Consider the following 17,109-nt stretch of genomic DNA (forward strand, 5'->3'; position numbering starts at 1 on the left):
CTGTTTGGGCCACTTGTCCTTGAGACACCTTTGGGAGGGCGTGGAGCAACAAGGCTTGGGCCAGTCCGAGCCTGCAAGATAATTTCTGACAAAGGAAGAGAGTGAAAACAGGACGTGTTTTATTCACATCCTACACCCCCCATGGAAACGTCTGTGTGCATGCCACTTTGTACCGCCTCTGCCAGAGACTGGAGGAAGTCCACCCCTCCGTGTCCCCAATGGAGGAGACGAAGTTATCGTCAACGGCCATTGTGCCAATCACTTCCCACAAAAGGCGTCCGGCGCCTTCAAGGAAGAAGCACCGACACTTTAGTATCTGTGGAGGGTGACTCTGGACACACAGCAGAGGGAGCAGATGGGAGGGGAGAGGGAGAGGCCGTGTGCACAGGGGGCAGGGAACCTGCAGCGCCAGCCTCGGGTTACTACCTCACGGCACTGGGTAAATAAAGGCACTTTGTTGAGAAGCCCTCTGACCCAGTTCTGGCTCCTGCTGTTCTGAGCTTTTCACTCACTGCCTATTAATTTATAGCTGGCAGAGAACGGGATTGCCCTGGATCTTTGGCCACACCGTGCGGAGCCTCGGTAAGAAGTTTTAGTCTCTGCCTGAGTGGTGAGGGGTCAGAGGGATCTGCCCGGGGGCGACTGGTCCACCAGGCCTGGTTTCCAAAGCACCGGAGGGAAGAGCAGAGGCTGTGGAAGCCGCCGGGCGGCCTGCTCCTGGGTGCCACACTGAAGCCCCAGGCTGGCGACACACCCTCTCGTTCGCCTTCCAAGAGGCGTTTCAGACATTCCCGGGAACTTCCCACTCCAACCCGACGTTCCCTTTAATCAGCAGCACAGCGACTGCTGAAGGGCCTTTCCTCTCAGGCCAAGCTGTGGGAAACGGCTTGAAGAGAGAAACCTGGAGGGGCACGCAGGTCAGGCGGGGTGCTGCTGGACGTGGGGAGGAAATAAGGAACGGCGTGCTTGGGGTGAGGTGGGTTACACAACCCAACTGTGCCGTTTCGCCCTGGCCGAGGGCCTGGACTGAGAGCTGGCAACGAACAGGCAAAGGCATGAAAGCTGCCACGGAAGTCCGGAAACTGGCCCGCAAGGCCGCGGGGGCGGTGGGGGCTGCAGAAGGTCTTCGGAAGTGACGCTCGGTCAATAGGGGGCCCCAGGACAGCACCCCAATGGCTCTGCGGAGGCAGGTTGAAGACCTGACCCAAGTTTTCACAACTCCCCAGGATTTCCCAACCGTCCTCTGGGGCCTAGGGCGCTTCGCCGCCACTGCCCAGTCTGGTGGTTCCTTCCCTGACAGCTCAGTTCCCATAAATGGGATGGTTCGGGGCGCAGGAAAGTACTGTGGGACACATGTAAAAGGAAGTGCGGGGCAGGGAAGAGGCTCTGGCTGGGCGGCTGGGCACCACAAGCGCAGGAAGAGGCCACACCATGCCCCTCTCTGCTGCGTCCAGCACGGGCCTGAGGGCGGCTCACACAGGTCTGGGGATTGGCCGCAGGTCTGGGCTGTGGGCGCCGGGGGACGGGCCCAGCTGCCCACAGAGCCACTGCACAGAGGGGTCTGGACCCGCTGTGGGGAGGGGTAGACGAGTGGAGGGAGAGGAAGCAGGGCCAGGAAGGGGAGGAGGCAGCTAGCCATTAAGCCCTGATTGCGGGCTGGGGGGTGTGGAGGAAGGGCAGCTGCACCTGCAAGGGTCTGACCTGGCTCTCCCTCCCCCAGGCCTTGTGGTCCTGCTGATGCTCCCGAGCTGTAAGTGGCCCCTTGGGGGGGGGGGCTGTTGTGCTGAGGGAGACCTGGCAGGGGGCCCCTCCATGTTCTTCCGTGATTCAGAAGGCTCAGAAATATGAACATTCGTTAAACGAAAGTGATAAGTATTTTCATGTTTACCTTGCTAGTCTCTACTTTTCTGTATATTTGAAATTTTTCAAAATAAAAATCAAAGGCCCAGGTTCCATGGGGGCTGGGGGAGACCCAGTGGCCAGTGGATGAGCAGTGCCCAGGTTCTCCCTGCAGGAAGGCGGAAAATCAGGCGGAGGGGAGGGGGAGGACTCCTGGTCCCCAGACACGGTGCCCAGCTTGGGGGACAGGCCAGGGGTCCGGGATGCTGCCTCCCTGGGTGGGCTATGAATCCGGGGCACCCCCACAGGAAGGCAGGGGTCAGGCCCAGGACCCACTACAGGCCCTGCCAGGCTTCTGAAGGCCAGGATCTCCCCACACAGCCACCCTGGGGCACTCCCTCCTCCCCTTCCCAACCTCCAGGAAGCCTTCCTTCTGTGCAGGGGGATCCGTTCCTTCATCATCAGGCCGGGAGCTCCGGAGGCACAGGCTCCTGTGCCACACCTTCCGTGCACAGTTCGAGCTCCACTCACAGGCCTGCCCCTGGTGCTGGGCCCAGGGCTCAGCAGCCAGAGGGGCCCTGGTGGAAGCCTGGCCCAGGCCCCACCTGACTTCTCCTGCAGGTGCTGCCTACACACTGGCCTGCTGCTACACCAGCCGGTCCCAGTACCGCCAGGGGGCCAGCAGCTGCTTCCCAGATGCCATCGATCCCTTCCTCTGCACCCACATCATCTACAGCTTTGCCAACATCAGCAACAATGAGATTGACCCCTGGGAGTATGACATGCTGAACACACTCAAGAACAGGTTGGGCCCTGGGCTGGCCCGGCAGGAGGCAGATGGAGGGTCTGCGGCACCTCCACTCTGGAGTGAGGCATAGGGCGCCCCCCACCCCACACCCACCTCTGTGTAGAGAGTCTGAGGCCTCAGCTGACATGGGAGCAGGTGGTAAGGGCGGCTCTGGGGGTGAAGGTGGAAGCTGCTGCAGGCAGGGAGCCCTCCTCTCCCTGAGATGTCTCTCTGAGGGGCGAGGGCGTGGCGCACAACTCTGTTTAACAGTCAGCGAACTTGAGGCTGAGACGCTGCATCGCACGGGCGGAAGGACCTTAGAGACTGAACACGGGGCCACCCGATGTCGTGGCACCTTCACCCAACCGGCCCTCCGGCCCCCTCGCACCCCGAAGGAACCCCACCCTGAAGACCCTGCTGTCTGTTGGAGGGTGGAACTTCGGCTCTCAAAGGTAGGACCCGCTCCCCAGGGGGTGATGGCTCAGGAGTGGGGAGGCACAGATATCCCCGTACTCACGGAAGGAGGGTACTGGGGCCCCGCCTGGTTAAGGCCGCGGCCTTGAGCACGAGCGAGAAACCAAGCCACGGAGTGACGAGGGCTTCAGGAGCATCACACACCCACTGCCCGTGGACCTCCTAGCTCCGTTCACCATGGCAGCAGAGGATCTCTAGCCACCCAACCTCTGCCACCTCTGGGGACAGACAGAGAGGGAGGGAAAAAATGGGAAACCCAGGGGTGGAGGTCCTGGGAGGACGCCCAGGAGCGGTGCAGCGGGATAAGGCCTTCCGCTGCGGCGGGGCGGGGGCGGTGGGCGTGGCGGTGGGCGTGACCTCCAGAGCTCAGGTGTTCTGAGCGTTGCTCACTGTCAGGCAGCCTTCTGGCCGTTTTCCTAGCACTTTGCACATTTATTGTGCGAACCCCCATTTTACGGACACGATAACTGAGGCTCAGGTTATAATCTGCGGGAGGCTTGATCAGAAGGTGACTCATCGCAGCTTGGAAACCGGGAGCGTCCGGCGCCAAAGCACACGCTGAGAAGTGTTGCCCCAGAGTCTGCTGGGGCGCGGGGCGTGGGCTCCCTGCTCCTCCCGCACAGAAGCAGCTCCGGAGGGCCACCACCCCCAGAATCTCAGTGCTAAGCACTCTTCTGGGGTGACTTTCGTCCCAGATTTTCCAAAAAAGCTTCCAACACCCAGCGTCGCAGGGCGTTCACCAGATCGGTGCCACCGTTCCTGAGGACATGTGGCTTTGACGGGCTGGACCTCGCCTGGCTCTACCCTGGACGGGGGGACAGGCGGCATCTCACCACTCTGGTCAAGGTGCTGGTCGGCTCTGGGACAGGCAGGGAGGTGGGTGGGTAGCAGGAGGGGGCGGACAGAAGCTGTCTGTCCAGATGTCCTCCTGAGAGCAGAGGAGCAGGACTGGGGCCCCCAGACCTCAGGGCCCTGGGACCCGGTGCAGAACGAAGACCCACGTGCCAGAGCCCTGAGACATCGCTGAGCAAGAAGACCCCCTGTGACCATGGTGGGTGGTGGGGTGTGGTCCTAGGAAGCAGAAGGTCACTAAGCAGAGCACCCACACAGATAGTGGGGTGTCACTGCCCCTGTGCAGTCCCAAAGCAATGCGCTGCATCGGGGACTCTCAGCCACTGGGCTCCATACAGGTAACTGGAGCCCAGGCATCTCCAGTCACCCCAGGGGCAGGGTGATTGTACAGCAGCCGTACAGCCACTTCAGTTCCGTGGCCTCGTGTGCCAGCTGTGACAAGGCAGGGACCAGAAGGCAAACTTCTTCCAACATCAGCTGCAGTCCCACAGGACCTCCTCTCCAGCACGAGTAGCAGGAGATGGCACTGAGTGGAGACGGGGTGGACACGAGATGGGCCCACACAGTTGTGCAGGGGAAGGGAGAGCGAGGCTGAGGACAGGGCCGCTGACAGGCCCCTGTCTTGCCACTGAGCCTCACACAGGCCAGGGTCCCAGCAGGGGGGCGGCTGTGAGGAGCTGAGGGCCTGGCCTCCCTCTGCGGGGCTCCCTGCCCACTGCCAGGATCCCGTCCACTCACCCGCCTCTCTCCCACCCAGGAGATGAAGGCCGAGTTTGTGAAGGAAGCCCGGCAGGGCTCGGACCAGCTGCTCCTCAGCACCGCGGTGCCCGCTGGGAAGGTGGCCCTGGACAGAGGCCACGATGTTGCCCAGCTAGCCCAGCGAGTCCCCATCTGTCTGTCCCAGGGCATAGTAATCCCTGTCCTTCCTTTTCCACTTGGAGTTCTTAGCAGTGCAGGGAGCTGCAGTGCAGGTATCTGTGGAAAAGGAAGAGGGAGACGCTGTCAAACCCACAGCCAGGACTGGGCACTTCCCACAGCTGGGCAGGCAGAGGATGTTCGTCCCTGGGAAGCAAAGCCATGGCGAGGCTGCTCTCCCTTTCCAGGAGGCCAGGGCACCCGCAGAGCATCTCTCTGCCCCTCGGCCCACACCCTCACCCTGAGCGAGGAGGAGCTGCCCCACCACCACCAGCAGCCTGACAGCGGGTGGAGCGAAGGCCTGGGTCTGGGGAAACCGGGACTAGAGAACAAGGGCTCTTCCCCAGGAGTCCTCTGTACAATTTCAGGGAGGTGGAGACTCAGAGCTTAAGTGGACCAGGTAGAGGGTAGAAATGAGAGAGCCCTCTCACGTCTTCCCCCGACACCTGATGCTCAAGTTCACGAATCCACCTGCAGCCCCTCTCTTAGGTGTGTGGTCGCAGGTCCAGGTGCCTTTGTGCTTCTGCTTCCTCACAAGCTGTCGCTGATGACGCTTCATCGGCTCTCAGCAAGATGAACACGCTGGCCTGCAGGGTCCAGCAGGCGGGACAGCGGACCCCTGGGCACAGCAGGGGTTTGGGTGGATGGCCTGTCTCTCAGCTACCTGGCTGCCGGCTCACATCCCGCGGGGCTGGTAGTCATGAGGCCAAGAGCGTTATTCCCCCCTCTCCCCCCATCTCCTCTGCCACAGACACCTGGACTTCATCAGCCTCATGACTTATGACTTCCATGGAGCCTGGCGCCAGAGCACCGGCCACCACAGCCCCCTATTCTGAGGCCTGGAGGTGGCAAGTGCTGACAGATTCAGCAACACTGTGAGTGTGGGGTGGGGGCGTCCTGGCCAGCTCCACGTGCCACCCTCCACTCCTCAGTCGGCCTGCGGGCAGGGGTTAGGGGCCACATCCTCCATGAGGACCCTGAGACCCAGAGGTCTGGGAACAGAGGGAGCCGGGCCTCTCCTGACGGGCCACAGAGGGGCCGTGCAATCAGTGGGGGGACGAGAGCACGGCTAGGCTGAGGAGGTGGGTCTGGCCTGGACAGGCCGCGTGCCCACCTTAGAGCCTGAGCCCACCGCCCGGCTGCTGCAAACGTGTCCCAGTGACACTCCCTGCCAGCACCATGGCCTTTTGAGAATGAGACTGCGGTGTACTCCAGACTGAGGTGATGCGTTCTGGGCAGGAACATGCAGGGGCGGAATGGCCTTCCCAAGCCCAATGGCTCCACTGTCCCCCGTCCCCCCAGGACTACGCCGTGGGCTACGTGCTGAGGCTGGGGGTCCCGGCGAAAAAGCTGCTGATGGGCATTCCCACCTTTGGGAGGAGCTTCAAGCTGGCCTCTTCTGAGACAGGTGTGGGGGCCCCCAGCTCGGGGCCGGGGACACTAGGCCAGTTCACGCAGGAGGAAGGGACACTCGCCTACTATGAGGTGTGTCCTGGGGAGAAGATGGGCCTCCCACCTCACCCCCTTCTGCTCTCCCTGGAATAAAAATAATGTTCCAAGGGACTAGCCCCACAGGATGGGGGGAGTGGGGTGAGGCACACCCTGTCTGCCTCTGGCCGCCAGTCTTGGGGTACTCACACGACTTGGGGACACTTACATCTGTTTTACGTGAACTTGCGGGAAGCCAGCAGTGGGGGACAGAGGGGGGTCACCACTGTAGCCTGTGGGCCTGAGAGGGACTCAAGGAGCGGCACCCTGTGACCTGCAGTCTCAGCGCCGCCCCCACGCCCCTGCCCTGCTCTCTGCTCAGATCTGCGACTTTCTTCGAGGAGCCACGGTGCACAGGCTCCCCAGCCAGCGGGTCCCCTATGCCACCACGGGCAACCAGGGGGTGGGGTACAACGACCAGGAGAGTGTCGAAACCAAGGTAGGACCCCGGCCACGTCCCGGGGCGAAGAGGGAGAGGAGGACCTGCAGGTGTGAGTGACCCGGAGTGTCTCCCCAAGGGAGGGGCCCAGACAGCAGGCTCCACCCCCCACCCCAACCCTGCCTCCTGCGCTACCCCCGACAGGTGCGGTACCGGAGGAACAGGGAGCTGGCTGGAGCCATGGTGTGGGCTCTGGACTTGGACGACTTCCAGGGCAACTTCTGTGGCCAGAACCTGCACTTCCCTCTCACAAGTGCCATCAAGGATGCCCTCGCTGCAGCTTAGCGCTCTGCTCTCTGGCACACGCAGAGCAGGGGTGCCCCTGGCACTGCCGTCTTGCTGCTCAGAGGGCGGTCACCTGCCCTGCTGAGCCCCGTGTCCTCCCCTGGGGCCCACACAGAGGCCGCAGCTCTGAGCGCAGCTACGTGGACACGCAGGAGGCTGCCGGGCAATGAGAGCTGGGGACCCAGAGTGTCAGACACATAGCCGAGAAGTGAAAGCGCTCGGTGACCCCCAAGCCCAGCTCCCTTCCCGGGGCCTCCTGCCTGAGGCCCTGGCCCAGCACCAGGCTTTGTCCAGGAAGTGGTGACCACGCCTTCCGCAAAGCCCACCTTCCAACCTGCACCTCGTGTCTCCCTTCCTGGCTCCGCAGCTGCTCAATAAAGCGCCAGAGCTCCAGAGTGCCCGCTTGCCCGTCTGCCCCCACTGGGCTCCTGTCCCCCAGGCTGAGGGCCCTGAGCTTGCAGAAGGGGACACAGAGTCCCAAAGGGAGGCCAGTGTCAGCCCCCCCCACTCTCTCCTGGGACACCCTCAGCGGAGACCAAGGCTCCTCCACACAGGCCGGCCCGGGGCACGTGGTGGGCGGCACAGGAAGGGGGGACGGCCTGCCTGGTGTCCAGAGTCCAGAGGCAACTAAGGTCCCAGGGCCCCATCTGTGCAGTTTGGACTCAGGGACCTGGCCTAGGGGCTCAGGGGACCCACTCGAGGAGCAGGGACGGGAATGCCTATGGCCACCCTGAAATCTGAGCTCGACGAAGCCGGGCAGATACAACTGGTCCCGAGGGCACGGCCCGGCCAAAGGCAAAGACAGTGGGGACCTGGCCAGCGCCTCAAGGGGACGTGACATTCTGCAGCTGGCCAGTGGGGCCAAGCATTCTCTGGCCCCAGACTCCTGCCCACCCCCCACCCCCACCCAAGGGTCTTTGAAAGCCCAGGGCTGTGAGCCCCCAGGGCAGCTATCCTGCCACCCCAACCCCTTGGGGCCACCCTTCCCCGACTGGGACAGCTCGGCAGGGCTGACTCAGGGCTCTGCAGTTCGTCACACTCACTTATAGCTGCAGGCTCAGAGGGCAGGGTGGGGACCGGGCCTCCAGGACCCGCCCCTGCCCGGCAGGACACTGAGTCACCTGGCAGAGGCCACGGGCACTGGGGCCCCGCACGCCACTGCCCAGCAAGGGCAGCCAGGGGTGAGAGGCAGCCACACTGTGGAGGCCTGGCTCCCAGGCCACAGGCCATGCCTGTGCCTGAGGACCCTGAATAGATCACACGTGTATTTATTTTTAAATTGCGGGATGCACCACACGTGCTGGCACAGAATGTGTGTTTTTAATTGAAAGAATCGTTATACAGTGAAAACTGGTGCAGCCAGCACCCGAGACGGGAAACGAGACGTCATTCGAGGTCCTGGAACCCCGCCCAGAGGCGACCCCACCCCGGCCTCCCCTGTGGAGGGGCCTCGCGGACAGGACGCGGCCAGCTCTGCCTCTCAGGTGCCGGCACGCTCCGCACTCGCGGTCACTGCCGCATCCGCTGTGGAGGCCGCTCTTCCCCCAGGTGCCGGCCACTACAGATGACCCTGCGGCGGACTCTCTCCTGTGGTCGGAGCGTCTCTGTCCCACACACGTGTGTGACAGCTCACCGGGCGTCGCCGCAGGGTCCTGGGGGACCCGCGCTGCAAGGGCAGACCCCGTCTCACTGTCCCCGGAGGAACACCCCGGTTCACACTCCCGGTGACAATGAGAGCCCGTGCAGCCCCCTTCTCCCCGACACCTGGTGTCTCGGCTCACTGAAGGGCCGCCCACCCGAAGTCTTCAGTGGACAAGTGAGAGTCTGTCCCCACCCTGCTTCCTGCACCACAAACGCCCCACAGGCCCTGCTCCGAAGAGGCGGCGTGCCGGCTTCCCCCAGACCCTCTGCCACATCTGCCTGGCTGACCTGACCCCACCCCAAAGGCTAGGGGTCTGTCACCATGTGCTCTGTAACCAGTGGGGACTCGGAGGCCCAGAGAGTCCCTTGCCAGCATCCCCAAAAGAGGCAGCAACCACAGGCCTTAGACCCCTGCCTGGGATCCCGTCCCCAAAAGGCCTTCCTCGGCCCCACCCTGGAATCCCAAGTTCCTCCCTCTCTAGGGCCCTCAACCACCTACAGCACCAGGGAGACCCCCGGGAAGGGGAGGGCTGGGGCAAAGCTCCCCGGGGAAGGCTGTTTCAGGCTGCCTGGGCCCCAGCCCCAGGCTGAGGAGCTCTGGGCACACATGACCCCTGGGAGGCCAGCTGGGCCTAATCTGGGTTCACCCTCCAGATGGACACTCTCGTTCCCTCTGTCCTGACCCCTGGCACAGGCTCCTGGCAATGTCCCCTCTCACCCACCTGTGCCTTCCTCCCATCTGGGCACCAGCACCCTGACTGCGGAGAGCCAGCCGGGGTGACAGACGACGCAGCCTGCTCCTCAAGGGACCCTGTGGTCCCTCCCCCAGAGCTATTCCTGGCCTGAACGCCTCCCCGCCCCCCAGTCCCCCCACCTGACCTGACCCCACAGCTGGGAGCCATTTGGCTGGGGGTGGGGCAGCCCTGCCTATATAAGCCTGGACCTAGGTGTCCCAGGCACCCTGGAGGCCCAGACCCTCCACTGCGAGACCTCTGCCGGCCTGGACATGACAGGAACAGCCGCCTCAGAGGCCCCTGCCTCTGGTCCGGAGGAGAACACCTCCGAGGTGGCCCAGGTGCCCGCAGAGCCCCTGGAGGAAGGGGCAGCGATGCAGACAACGATGCAGGAAGAGCAGGCTCCCGCGGCAACACCTCAAGCACCTGCCCCTGCAGACACTAAACCTGCGCCTCCAAGCGAAGGTGACAAGAGATGGGGCAGGTGGAGGGGCAGGCAGGCATGGCCGGAGGAAGGGGGCTCCTGGCCACCATCCTCTCCCCTCCTCCCCCTGCAGACCTGCCCAGCGTCCCGCTGCTGCTGACCGTGGAGGACGTGAGTGACAGCTCGGTGACCGTGAGCTGGGAGCCCCCGGAGCGGCTGGGCAGGCTGGGGCTCCAGGGCTACCTGTTGGAGCTTCGCAGGGAGGGAGGTGAGCTTGGGGCGAGGCCCTGCATGCACCCAGGCGGGCGGGTGGGTGGGGGGCAGCAGGGACGAACCCCCAGTGCTGCTGTTGGTCAGTGGAGGGAGACACCTCTGAGAGAATGGAGGCGGGGGATGTCCGAACGACCTTTGGAGGGGCTCGTCCCCCAGCTCCAGGGAGCCCCTGAGAGATAGCACAGAAGACCGGACCTAGGCACTGCTCTGCGGGGGGAGTGAGGGAGGGGCCCCATCTCAGAAGACCCTGCTGGGGGAGGGCTGGGGGCAGGGGGACAGTGAGAGACTGTGAGGAGAAAGGGGACGGATTCTTGTCGTCCACTCCACAGCAGCCAAAGTCAGCCTGGGCTCTGCCAAGGACCCTACCTTCTATGTGAGCTAGCAAATGCGTCCCTCCTCCCTGAGCTTCAGCGGCCACACCTCTGGCCACCAGTCAGGGCTCTAATGTCAGGTGTCTTCAATGCCGTTTGAAAATGAGAGGCAGGGAAAGGGAGGGAGGGGAAATAGGCCCAGAGAGGGAGGTCAGCTTCTCCAATCACCAGCGAGAAGGGAAGCCCCGCAGAGCAGGGTGCCCATGACTCCCAAGCCAGGGCTTCACACCCCCTCCTCCCCCAGCCTCGGAGTGGGTGCCCGTGAATGCCCGGCCCGTGATGGTGACCCAGCAGACCCTGCGGAACCTGGCCCTGGGAGACAAGTTCTTCCTGCGAGTGGCTGCCGTGAGTTCTGCAGGGGCCGGCCCACCAGCTGCGCTGGACCAGCCCGTGCACATCCGAGAGATCGTAGGTAAACCTTCCGTCTCCTGCCCCAGCCCTTCCCAGGCACCTTGTCTGGTGGACAGAGCAGCTGAGGCCAGTGGGCAGAGGGAACAGGGCCGTCATTCCCCCACCCCCTACCACGTCGCACAGGACACATGCTGCCACATTCCCGCCTTAAAAAAGTTCCGGGTTCCACTATCAGCCTGTACACATTATCGATGTTTATTTATAATTTGCATATGAACAGTTCTCAGAGCAGCTTATTATGAAGGAAAGTACAGTTTCTGGAAGAAAAAAGTTCCAGGTTGCTCAGCAGCAACAGACTCTGGAGGCGCAAGAGGCCATTCCCCTGGGGGCCCAGCCCCAAGCACGGGGGGCTTCCTGGCCCCCCAGAATGAAGCTCAAGCTCCCCAGTTCACCTGCCAGTGCTAACAGTCATTCCATCCTTCCTCCTGCCTAATCTTCATCCCTCCAGTGGCCGTGAAAGCTCACTTCTGCCCATTCACGCGTTCCCCGGTGTCTCTGGTGGGAGGAAAACAAGGGCCCTCGAAAGGCCCGAGAAGGGTTCTCTATCCCCAGAGGGCAGCACCGCCCTGGGGACCTGAGCTGGTGGCTGAGATTTCTATTTGCGGTGCTGCCTCCCAGAGCCGGTCAGGTTTCAGTCTGCTAATGGCAGTGAGTCATTTGTTCTGACCCCAGGTCTCTGGGGGCGGCCCAGGGCCCCAGTGAAGAGAGACACAGGCCAGCCTGTGGCCTGAGGCTTTCTCCACCTTCACCCCTGCTCTGCACCTCAACCCCCGGGGGGCACCCCGCAATGCTGAACAAGGCCTCCAGAAACCGGGGTCTTGTGGCCATAGGAGGGGTCAAGTTCAGATTCAAGGACTCACATCTCAACTCCAGGGCCTGAGCAACGTGGAGTCCACGGGGAGCTCAGAGCCATAGGCTGTCCCCACTGCTCAGGGACCCTCCAGAGGAGACCCAGCCTAGAACCTGACCCCACAGGACTGTCCGTGCCTGCCACGTAGCAGGGCGTCTTCTCCAGGGTTTTCAAATCTCAAGGATATTCCCAGCCTTCCAGTCTGGGTGAGGCAGGGTGGCACAAAGGGTGGCACAGGACCTCCTACTGGGGCGGGTCCTGGAGCCTCCCCGAGGCCCAGGGTGCTCGGCCTCTGAGAGGCAGCAACGGCCCAGCCTCTCCTCCGGAGCCCGATGCTGACAGGCAGACTCAGCACCCACATCGCCGTCAGAATTCCTCTGGCAGCGGACGAGGGGATTTCCTGGAGAGAAGAGGGGAGAAACTGTGAACAAACAGGGACCAGCCAGGCCCGCCTGGTGGACAGGGCAGGGTGCGGGCCGGTCCAGGTTCCTCGGCTGCTCAGCTGTCTCTCCTCGGCCACCTGCAGCTGCCAAGCATTCCACCCCGAGGCTCCCGGAGCCCAGCGCCCACACAGCTAATCCTCGGAGACACAGTGTTCCTTCTCACTGTCTCCTTGCCTCCGCCCTGAGAGCCACCAACTGCAGCCACCTGTTTGCACTGAGAAGCCTCAGTCACCACCAGCTCCGCCCCCGAGGGGGCAAGTGGCTGCCGCCCCGGGAATGCCCAGGGGCTTCAGGGGCGATGCCTGGTGAGGTGCCGGCAGGCCGGTGGGGTCCTGCCCTCACAGGGGGCTGAAGTCAGGTGTCAGGAAGGCCTCCCCAGCTGTGGGACTGAACGGGGCGGGCAGGGTGGGAAACGGCCTGAGCCTCCATGTGACCTGGAGACAGACCACTGGGGGCACCTGGGTCTCCCAGGGGCTTCTCAGAAGGTGCTGGGCTAGTGAGGATGGAGGGGCTGGACTAGGAGGCCGAGACTTTGCCCCTCTCTCTCGGGGAATGCAGGCTGGCAGGTGCAAACCCCAGCCTGGCATGGTCCAGGAGCCTAGGAATGCCGGACACTTCCCTCTCACACCGTGGAAGCCCTGCCCTCCTGGGATCTCCTGGCCCTGTGTCCCCAAGGGCCTTAGGGGCTGCGGGCCCCTGGAACTCAGGAGGGAGCTTCGCCCACTCCACAAGGAAGCGGCCCCAGAACACACCCAGGAGCCCTCCTGCCCCGCCAGCAGCCCTCACCAATCAGCAACCCCACTGCTGTGCTGAGCTGAGACTCTTGCTTTGATGCAGAGCCCCCCAAGATCCGAGTGCCCCGCCACCTCCGTCAGACCTACATCCGCGAGGTGGGAGAGGCGATCAACCTGCAGATCCCCTTCCAGGTGTGTGTCTCCGCCCCAGGGCGCCAGTGCGGGTGGAAAGCTGGGCCCCACCTGGGGTGTCAGAGAGCCCAGGAAATGTCCGGGTCCCCATGGGGCCCCCCTCCCTCTGTCACCACATTCTGCAACCCGTGGACATCCCAGGGCTGGTTAGGCACCTGGGGTGAGGCTGTGTGCAGCCTTGTGGCTCCAGCCTCTGCAGCCCGTCCTGGAAGGGCCAGTGGGGCGGCTCCCTGGGCACAGCTCCAGAGACCCCGGAACTGGGGGGCTGTCGGGGGCTGGCACATCCTGCACACACTCTGGGGGCTCCTCTCTCCCAGGGGAATCCCAAGCCTCAGGCCTCCTGGACCCACAATGGCCACGCCCTCGACGGCCAGAGGGTGAGCGTGCACACCGGGGACAAGGACTCCATCCTCTTCATCCGCTCGGCCCAGCGCTCGGACTCAGGCCGCTACGAACTCACTGTGCAGCTGGACAGCATGGAGGCCCGGGCAGCCATCGACATCCTGGTCATTGGTACGGGGCCGGGCAGGCCGGGTGCCTCACCAGGGGCCCAGAGACCCCTTCCTCCAAGCCCCAGAGCGGACGCTCGGGCGGCCAGACCAGGGGAGCGTGACGGGAACGAGACCTCGGGCGAGGGGTGTGTGGCAAAGCCAGACGTCCGCCTCACCCCCGACACCCGGGTCCTGCAGAGAAGCCAGGGCCCCCCGGCAGCATCAGGCTCCTGGACGTCTGGGGTTGCAACGCTGCCCTTGAGTGGACGCCGCCCCAGGACACAGGCAACACAGAGCTCCTGGGCTACACGGTGCAGAAGGCCGACAGAAAGACAGGGGTGAGGCCCTTGGGGCAGAGTGGGGGAGGGGACTGGGCGGGAGGGGCAGCGGCCAAGGTGGCCGGGAAGGCCTGGCCCATGAGAGTCCAGGGACTCAGTCCTGGGCTGCCCACCGCTAGCCTGACTTCCGCTGCTTTGGAAGGTTGCTCTGGTCTCTGGGCCTCGGTTTCCCCCCTAAGGACTGCATGGGCGGCAGTGGGGAGCCGTGCTCTCTGAGGCCCTCCAGGCTCTGGATGGAACTTCTGGAAATTTCATGAGCCTCTGAATCACCAGGGACTCCTGCTAAAATGAAGGTGGTAGTTCAGTGGGTTCTGGGCGAGGAGGGCTGAGGACTTGGAGGCTGCCAGACTCCGCATTTGCTGGCCCTCAGGCTGCACTCTGGGTGTGAGGCACAAACTCTCTGAGGACCCCAGAGGGGTCACCTGAATGCCCCAGGGGCCCCTGCTCCCAGTTGAAAGTCCCTGAGCCTGAGGCCAGACACTTCGGCCTCCCAGGCTGGGGCAGCGGGTGAGCAGGGAGGGCCAGGCTGGGCTGAGGGCCAGGGTGACCGGGACTGGTCCCCACAGCAATGGTTCACTGTGCTGGAGCGCTACCACCCAACCACCTGCACCGTCTCCGACCTCATCGTGGGCAACTCATACTCCTTCCGGGTCTTCTCGGAGAACCTGTGTGGACTCAGCACCTCGGCCGCGGTCACCAAGGAGCTTGCCCACATCCAGAAGGCAGGTGGGTCTGGGCTGACCCTCTGTCCCCACCTCCATTCCCAGCTTTTCCTTGGTGTGCCCGCTGCCCTCCCTGAGGGCTTCTCAGGGACACCGCTCCCTGGACAGTACCACCCTGTCCAAACCCGTGTATGCCGTGTGCGTACACACGCCCACACACAGCTATGCACACGCACGCGCACGCCACTGCAGAGACACGGGTGAGGTGGGCTGGTTGAACAAGCACACCAGGGCACTGCCTGGCCCACAGGAACTGTCCCTTGGGAGACTGTCTTTATTCTGTAGCTGCCGCCATCAGACCAGCCTCGGGGCCTCAGGTGTGCTGTCCCGGGGCCAGTCTGAAGGGCAGTGTGCGGGGTGGACTCTGGCCAGTTTGTTGAAAGCGCAAACCTCCCAACCCTCACACACCACCACAGAGACAGACGGAGAGATGAGGGTATTTATTGTCTCCACGCAGGGCGCGGCCCCCCAGTCACATGTGAAGTCCCACACCCCTTCGCCCCCACGCTGTGAGCCCCAAGGCCTTCCCCCAAGCACAGTCTGTGCCTCTCTGGGAGACACACCCTTTCGAACACCAGCCTGAGCTGCACAGAATCAGGAAGAAATTTTTGTTTAAAAAAGGAAAGCCCGTCATATCTCCAAAGACAACGGAAATGAAATACGGTGTCTCCGGGCTGCTGGTCTCCACCTCAGCCAAGACCATCTCCTCCCTCTGCTCCCGACCCAGGCCCACGTGGGTCTCAGCTGCTCTCTGGGAGGCCTTCTGTCTCTAAGTGCCCACCCGCTGGCCATGCCTGGCTCCCCAGTGATCCCAGGAGCCCGAGGTCCTGCCGCAGAGTCCCAGCACAGGGGCCTGACAAGACAGATCGCCTCCCACCCTCTAGAGGCTGAGGTCTTCCTCCAGGCCACCAGCGTACCACCCGGAGAGCCGTGCTCCGCAGGAGATGACGCCTAGATGGGAACTTAGTGACGGTCTTACGAGAAGGGTCTCCTCCTGTAACCTCAGATTCACCCCATTTTCTCCCCTGAACCCAGATATTGCTGCCAAACTTAAAAGGTTTGTTGCAAGAGACTTCTCAGAAGCCCCCTCGTTCACCCAGCCCCTGGTTGATCACACCACCACCCCTGGCTACAGCACCCAGCTCTCCTGCAGTGTCCGAGCTTCGCCCAAGGTGAGGGGTGGGGCCCTGGGGGAGGGGCAGGCGGGCCGAGGACTCCGGCCCAGCATCTCCACCAAAGCCTGAGGACAGCCTTGGAGGCCCTGTCCCAGCCCACAACCGTCCCAGCCACCTTGTGACCATGTCCCCCCAGCCCAAGATCATCTGGATGAAAAACAGCATGAACATCCAGGGGGACCCCAAGTACCGTGCCTTCTCTGAGCAAGGCGTCTGCACCCTGGAGATCCGGAAGCCCAGCCCCTTTGACTCCGGGGTCTACACCTGCAAGGCTGTCAACGTGCTGGGGGAGGCAACTGCAGACTGCCGGCTGGAGGTCAAAGGTGAGGGGTGGAGGCGGGCCTCTCCTCAGGGACCTGTCAGGGGGCGAGCAGGAGATGCCCCCTCCTCTCCTACTGGGCTAGAGGAGGCTGAGCCTTAAGAGGTAAGGCGAGGCTGAGGGGTAGTGAGACCACCACAGCCCGGCTGTCGGGAGGGCGGCCCAGGGCAGGCAGAGGGGCTGAGAGTCCCCCGGGCTGTGGCCGTGAGCCTCTCTGGCTCCTCCGCTGCCAGCCTGGCCCCCAGCAGACCCAACTCTAACATGCAGTGTCTCTCCCAGCTGCAGCCACACACTGAAGAGCACTGGAGGAGGCTGTGGTGAGGACAAAGGTAACAGGCTGGGGCGCCCCGACACCAGGGACCTGGCAGGCGGGGCCCTGCTGGTGACTCGCTGCTCGGCCTGGTCCTGGCTCCGAGTGACCTTAGGCTGGGGCGTCCTCTTGGACCTGTGTCTTGTCAGGAAAGTGGGGACAACAACCTTCCCTGCCTCCCCTGCAAGGTGCGGCTGAGGCTCTGGACACAGAGGAAGTGGGCAAAGCTCAGACCCAGGGAGGAGAGAGGGGCCGCTTCCCCCAGGAGGGCTCATGAAGCATGTCCTCTGCCAGGTGCTGTAGGCCTGAGGGGTCAGGGCCGCCAGGCCAAAAATCAAGCCCCGCGGATGCTCCAGACCCCCATTTCCAAAGTGACAGCTGACGGCTCTGCTCCCTGGCACCAGCCCAGCCTCCCTCCCCCGAGGCTGGAGCCCAGGACCCAGGAGGGGCCTGGTAGGCCGGACCGGCTTCCCGGGCACCAGGACCATGATCGGTTGGCAAAGAGCTGCAGGCTGGGTGAGAGGCACTCAAATAAAGGCGTGCATGTCACCAGCAGGTCTCTGCAATAGTGATCTGAGACAGTGACCTTCGTCGCAATGGGG

The 17,109-nt window shown here is 63.4% G+C and overlaps 2 protein-coding genes across 2 annotated transcripts; both read left to right on the forward strand.

Annotated features, from left to right (window-relative positions):
• The first annotated feature begins 1,364 nt into the window (after positions 1 to 1,364).
• CHI3L1 (chitinase 3 like 1) lies at positions 1,365 to 9,596 on the forward strand. Its single transcript, XM_045184512.2, is given in 10 exon segments — positions 1,365 to 1,480; positions 1,721 to 1,750; positions 2,461 to 2,644; positions 3,022 to 3,078; positions 3,796 to 3,946; positions 4,710 to 4,831; positions 5,619 to 5,742; positions 6,170 to 6,352; positions 6,678 to 6,794; positions 6,939 to 9,596. Coding segments are annotated over 10 exon segments (1,158 nt in total). The 5' UTR covers positions 1,365 to 1,431; the 3' UTR covers positions 7,080 to 9,596.
• Positions 9,591 to 17,059, forward strand: MYBPH (myosin binding protein H). The gene is made up of 11 exons (XM_024576063.2): positions 9,591 to 9,919; positions 10,012 to 10,146; positions 10,767 to 10,934; positions 13,064 to 13,152; positions 13,470 to 13,665; positions 13,842 to 13,981; positions 14,548 to 14,707; positions 15,739 to 15,875; positions 16,015 to 16,201; positions 16,477 to 16,526; positions 16,802 to 17,059. The coding sequence occupies exons 1-10, from the start codon at positions 9,727 to 9,729 to the stop codon at positions 16,491 to 16,493; spliced, it is 1,422 nt and encodes a 473-aa protein (XP_024431831.2). The 5' UTR covers positions 9,591 to 9,726; the 3' UTR covers positions 16,494 to 16,526; positions 16,802 to 17,059.
• Positions 17,060 to 17,109: the final 50 nt, after the last annotated feature.

The sequence above is a fragment of the Desmodus rotundus genome, chromosome 10, assembly GCF_022682495.2.
Source record: "Desmodus rotundus isolate HL8 chromosome 10, HLdesRot8A.1, whole genome shotgun sequence".
In the NCBI taxonomy this organism is placed as follows: domain Eukaryota; kingdom Metazoa; phylum Chordata; class Mammalia; order Chiroptera; family Phyllostomidae; genus Desmodus; species Desmodus rotundus.

What these genes read in the sequence shown, in the direction of transcription:
- MYBPH (XM_024576063.2), top strand. Translation starts at nt 9,727, where the DNA reads ATGACAGGAACAGCCGCCTCAGAGGCCCCTGCCTCTGGTCCGGAGGAG. An exon ending in GGAGCTTCGCAGGGAGGGAG is followed by an intron (nt 10,147 to 10,766) that starts GTGAGCTTGGGG and finishes CTCCTCCCCCAG; the next exon opens with CCTCGGAGTGGGTGCCCGTG. An exon ending in AGGCCGACAGAAAGACAGGG is followed by an intron (nt 13,982 to 14,547) that starts GTGAGGCCCTTG and finishes TGGTCCCCACAG; the next exon opens with CAATGGTTCACTGTGCTGGA.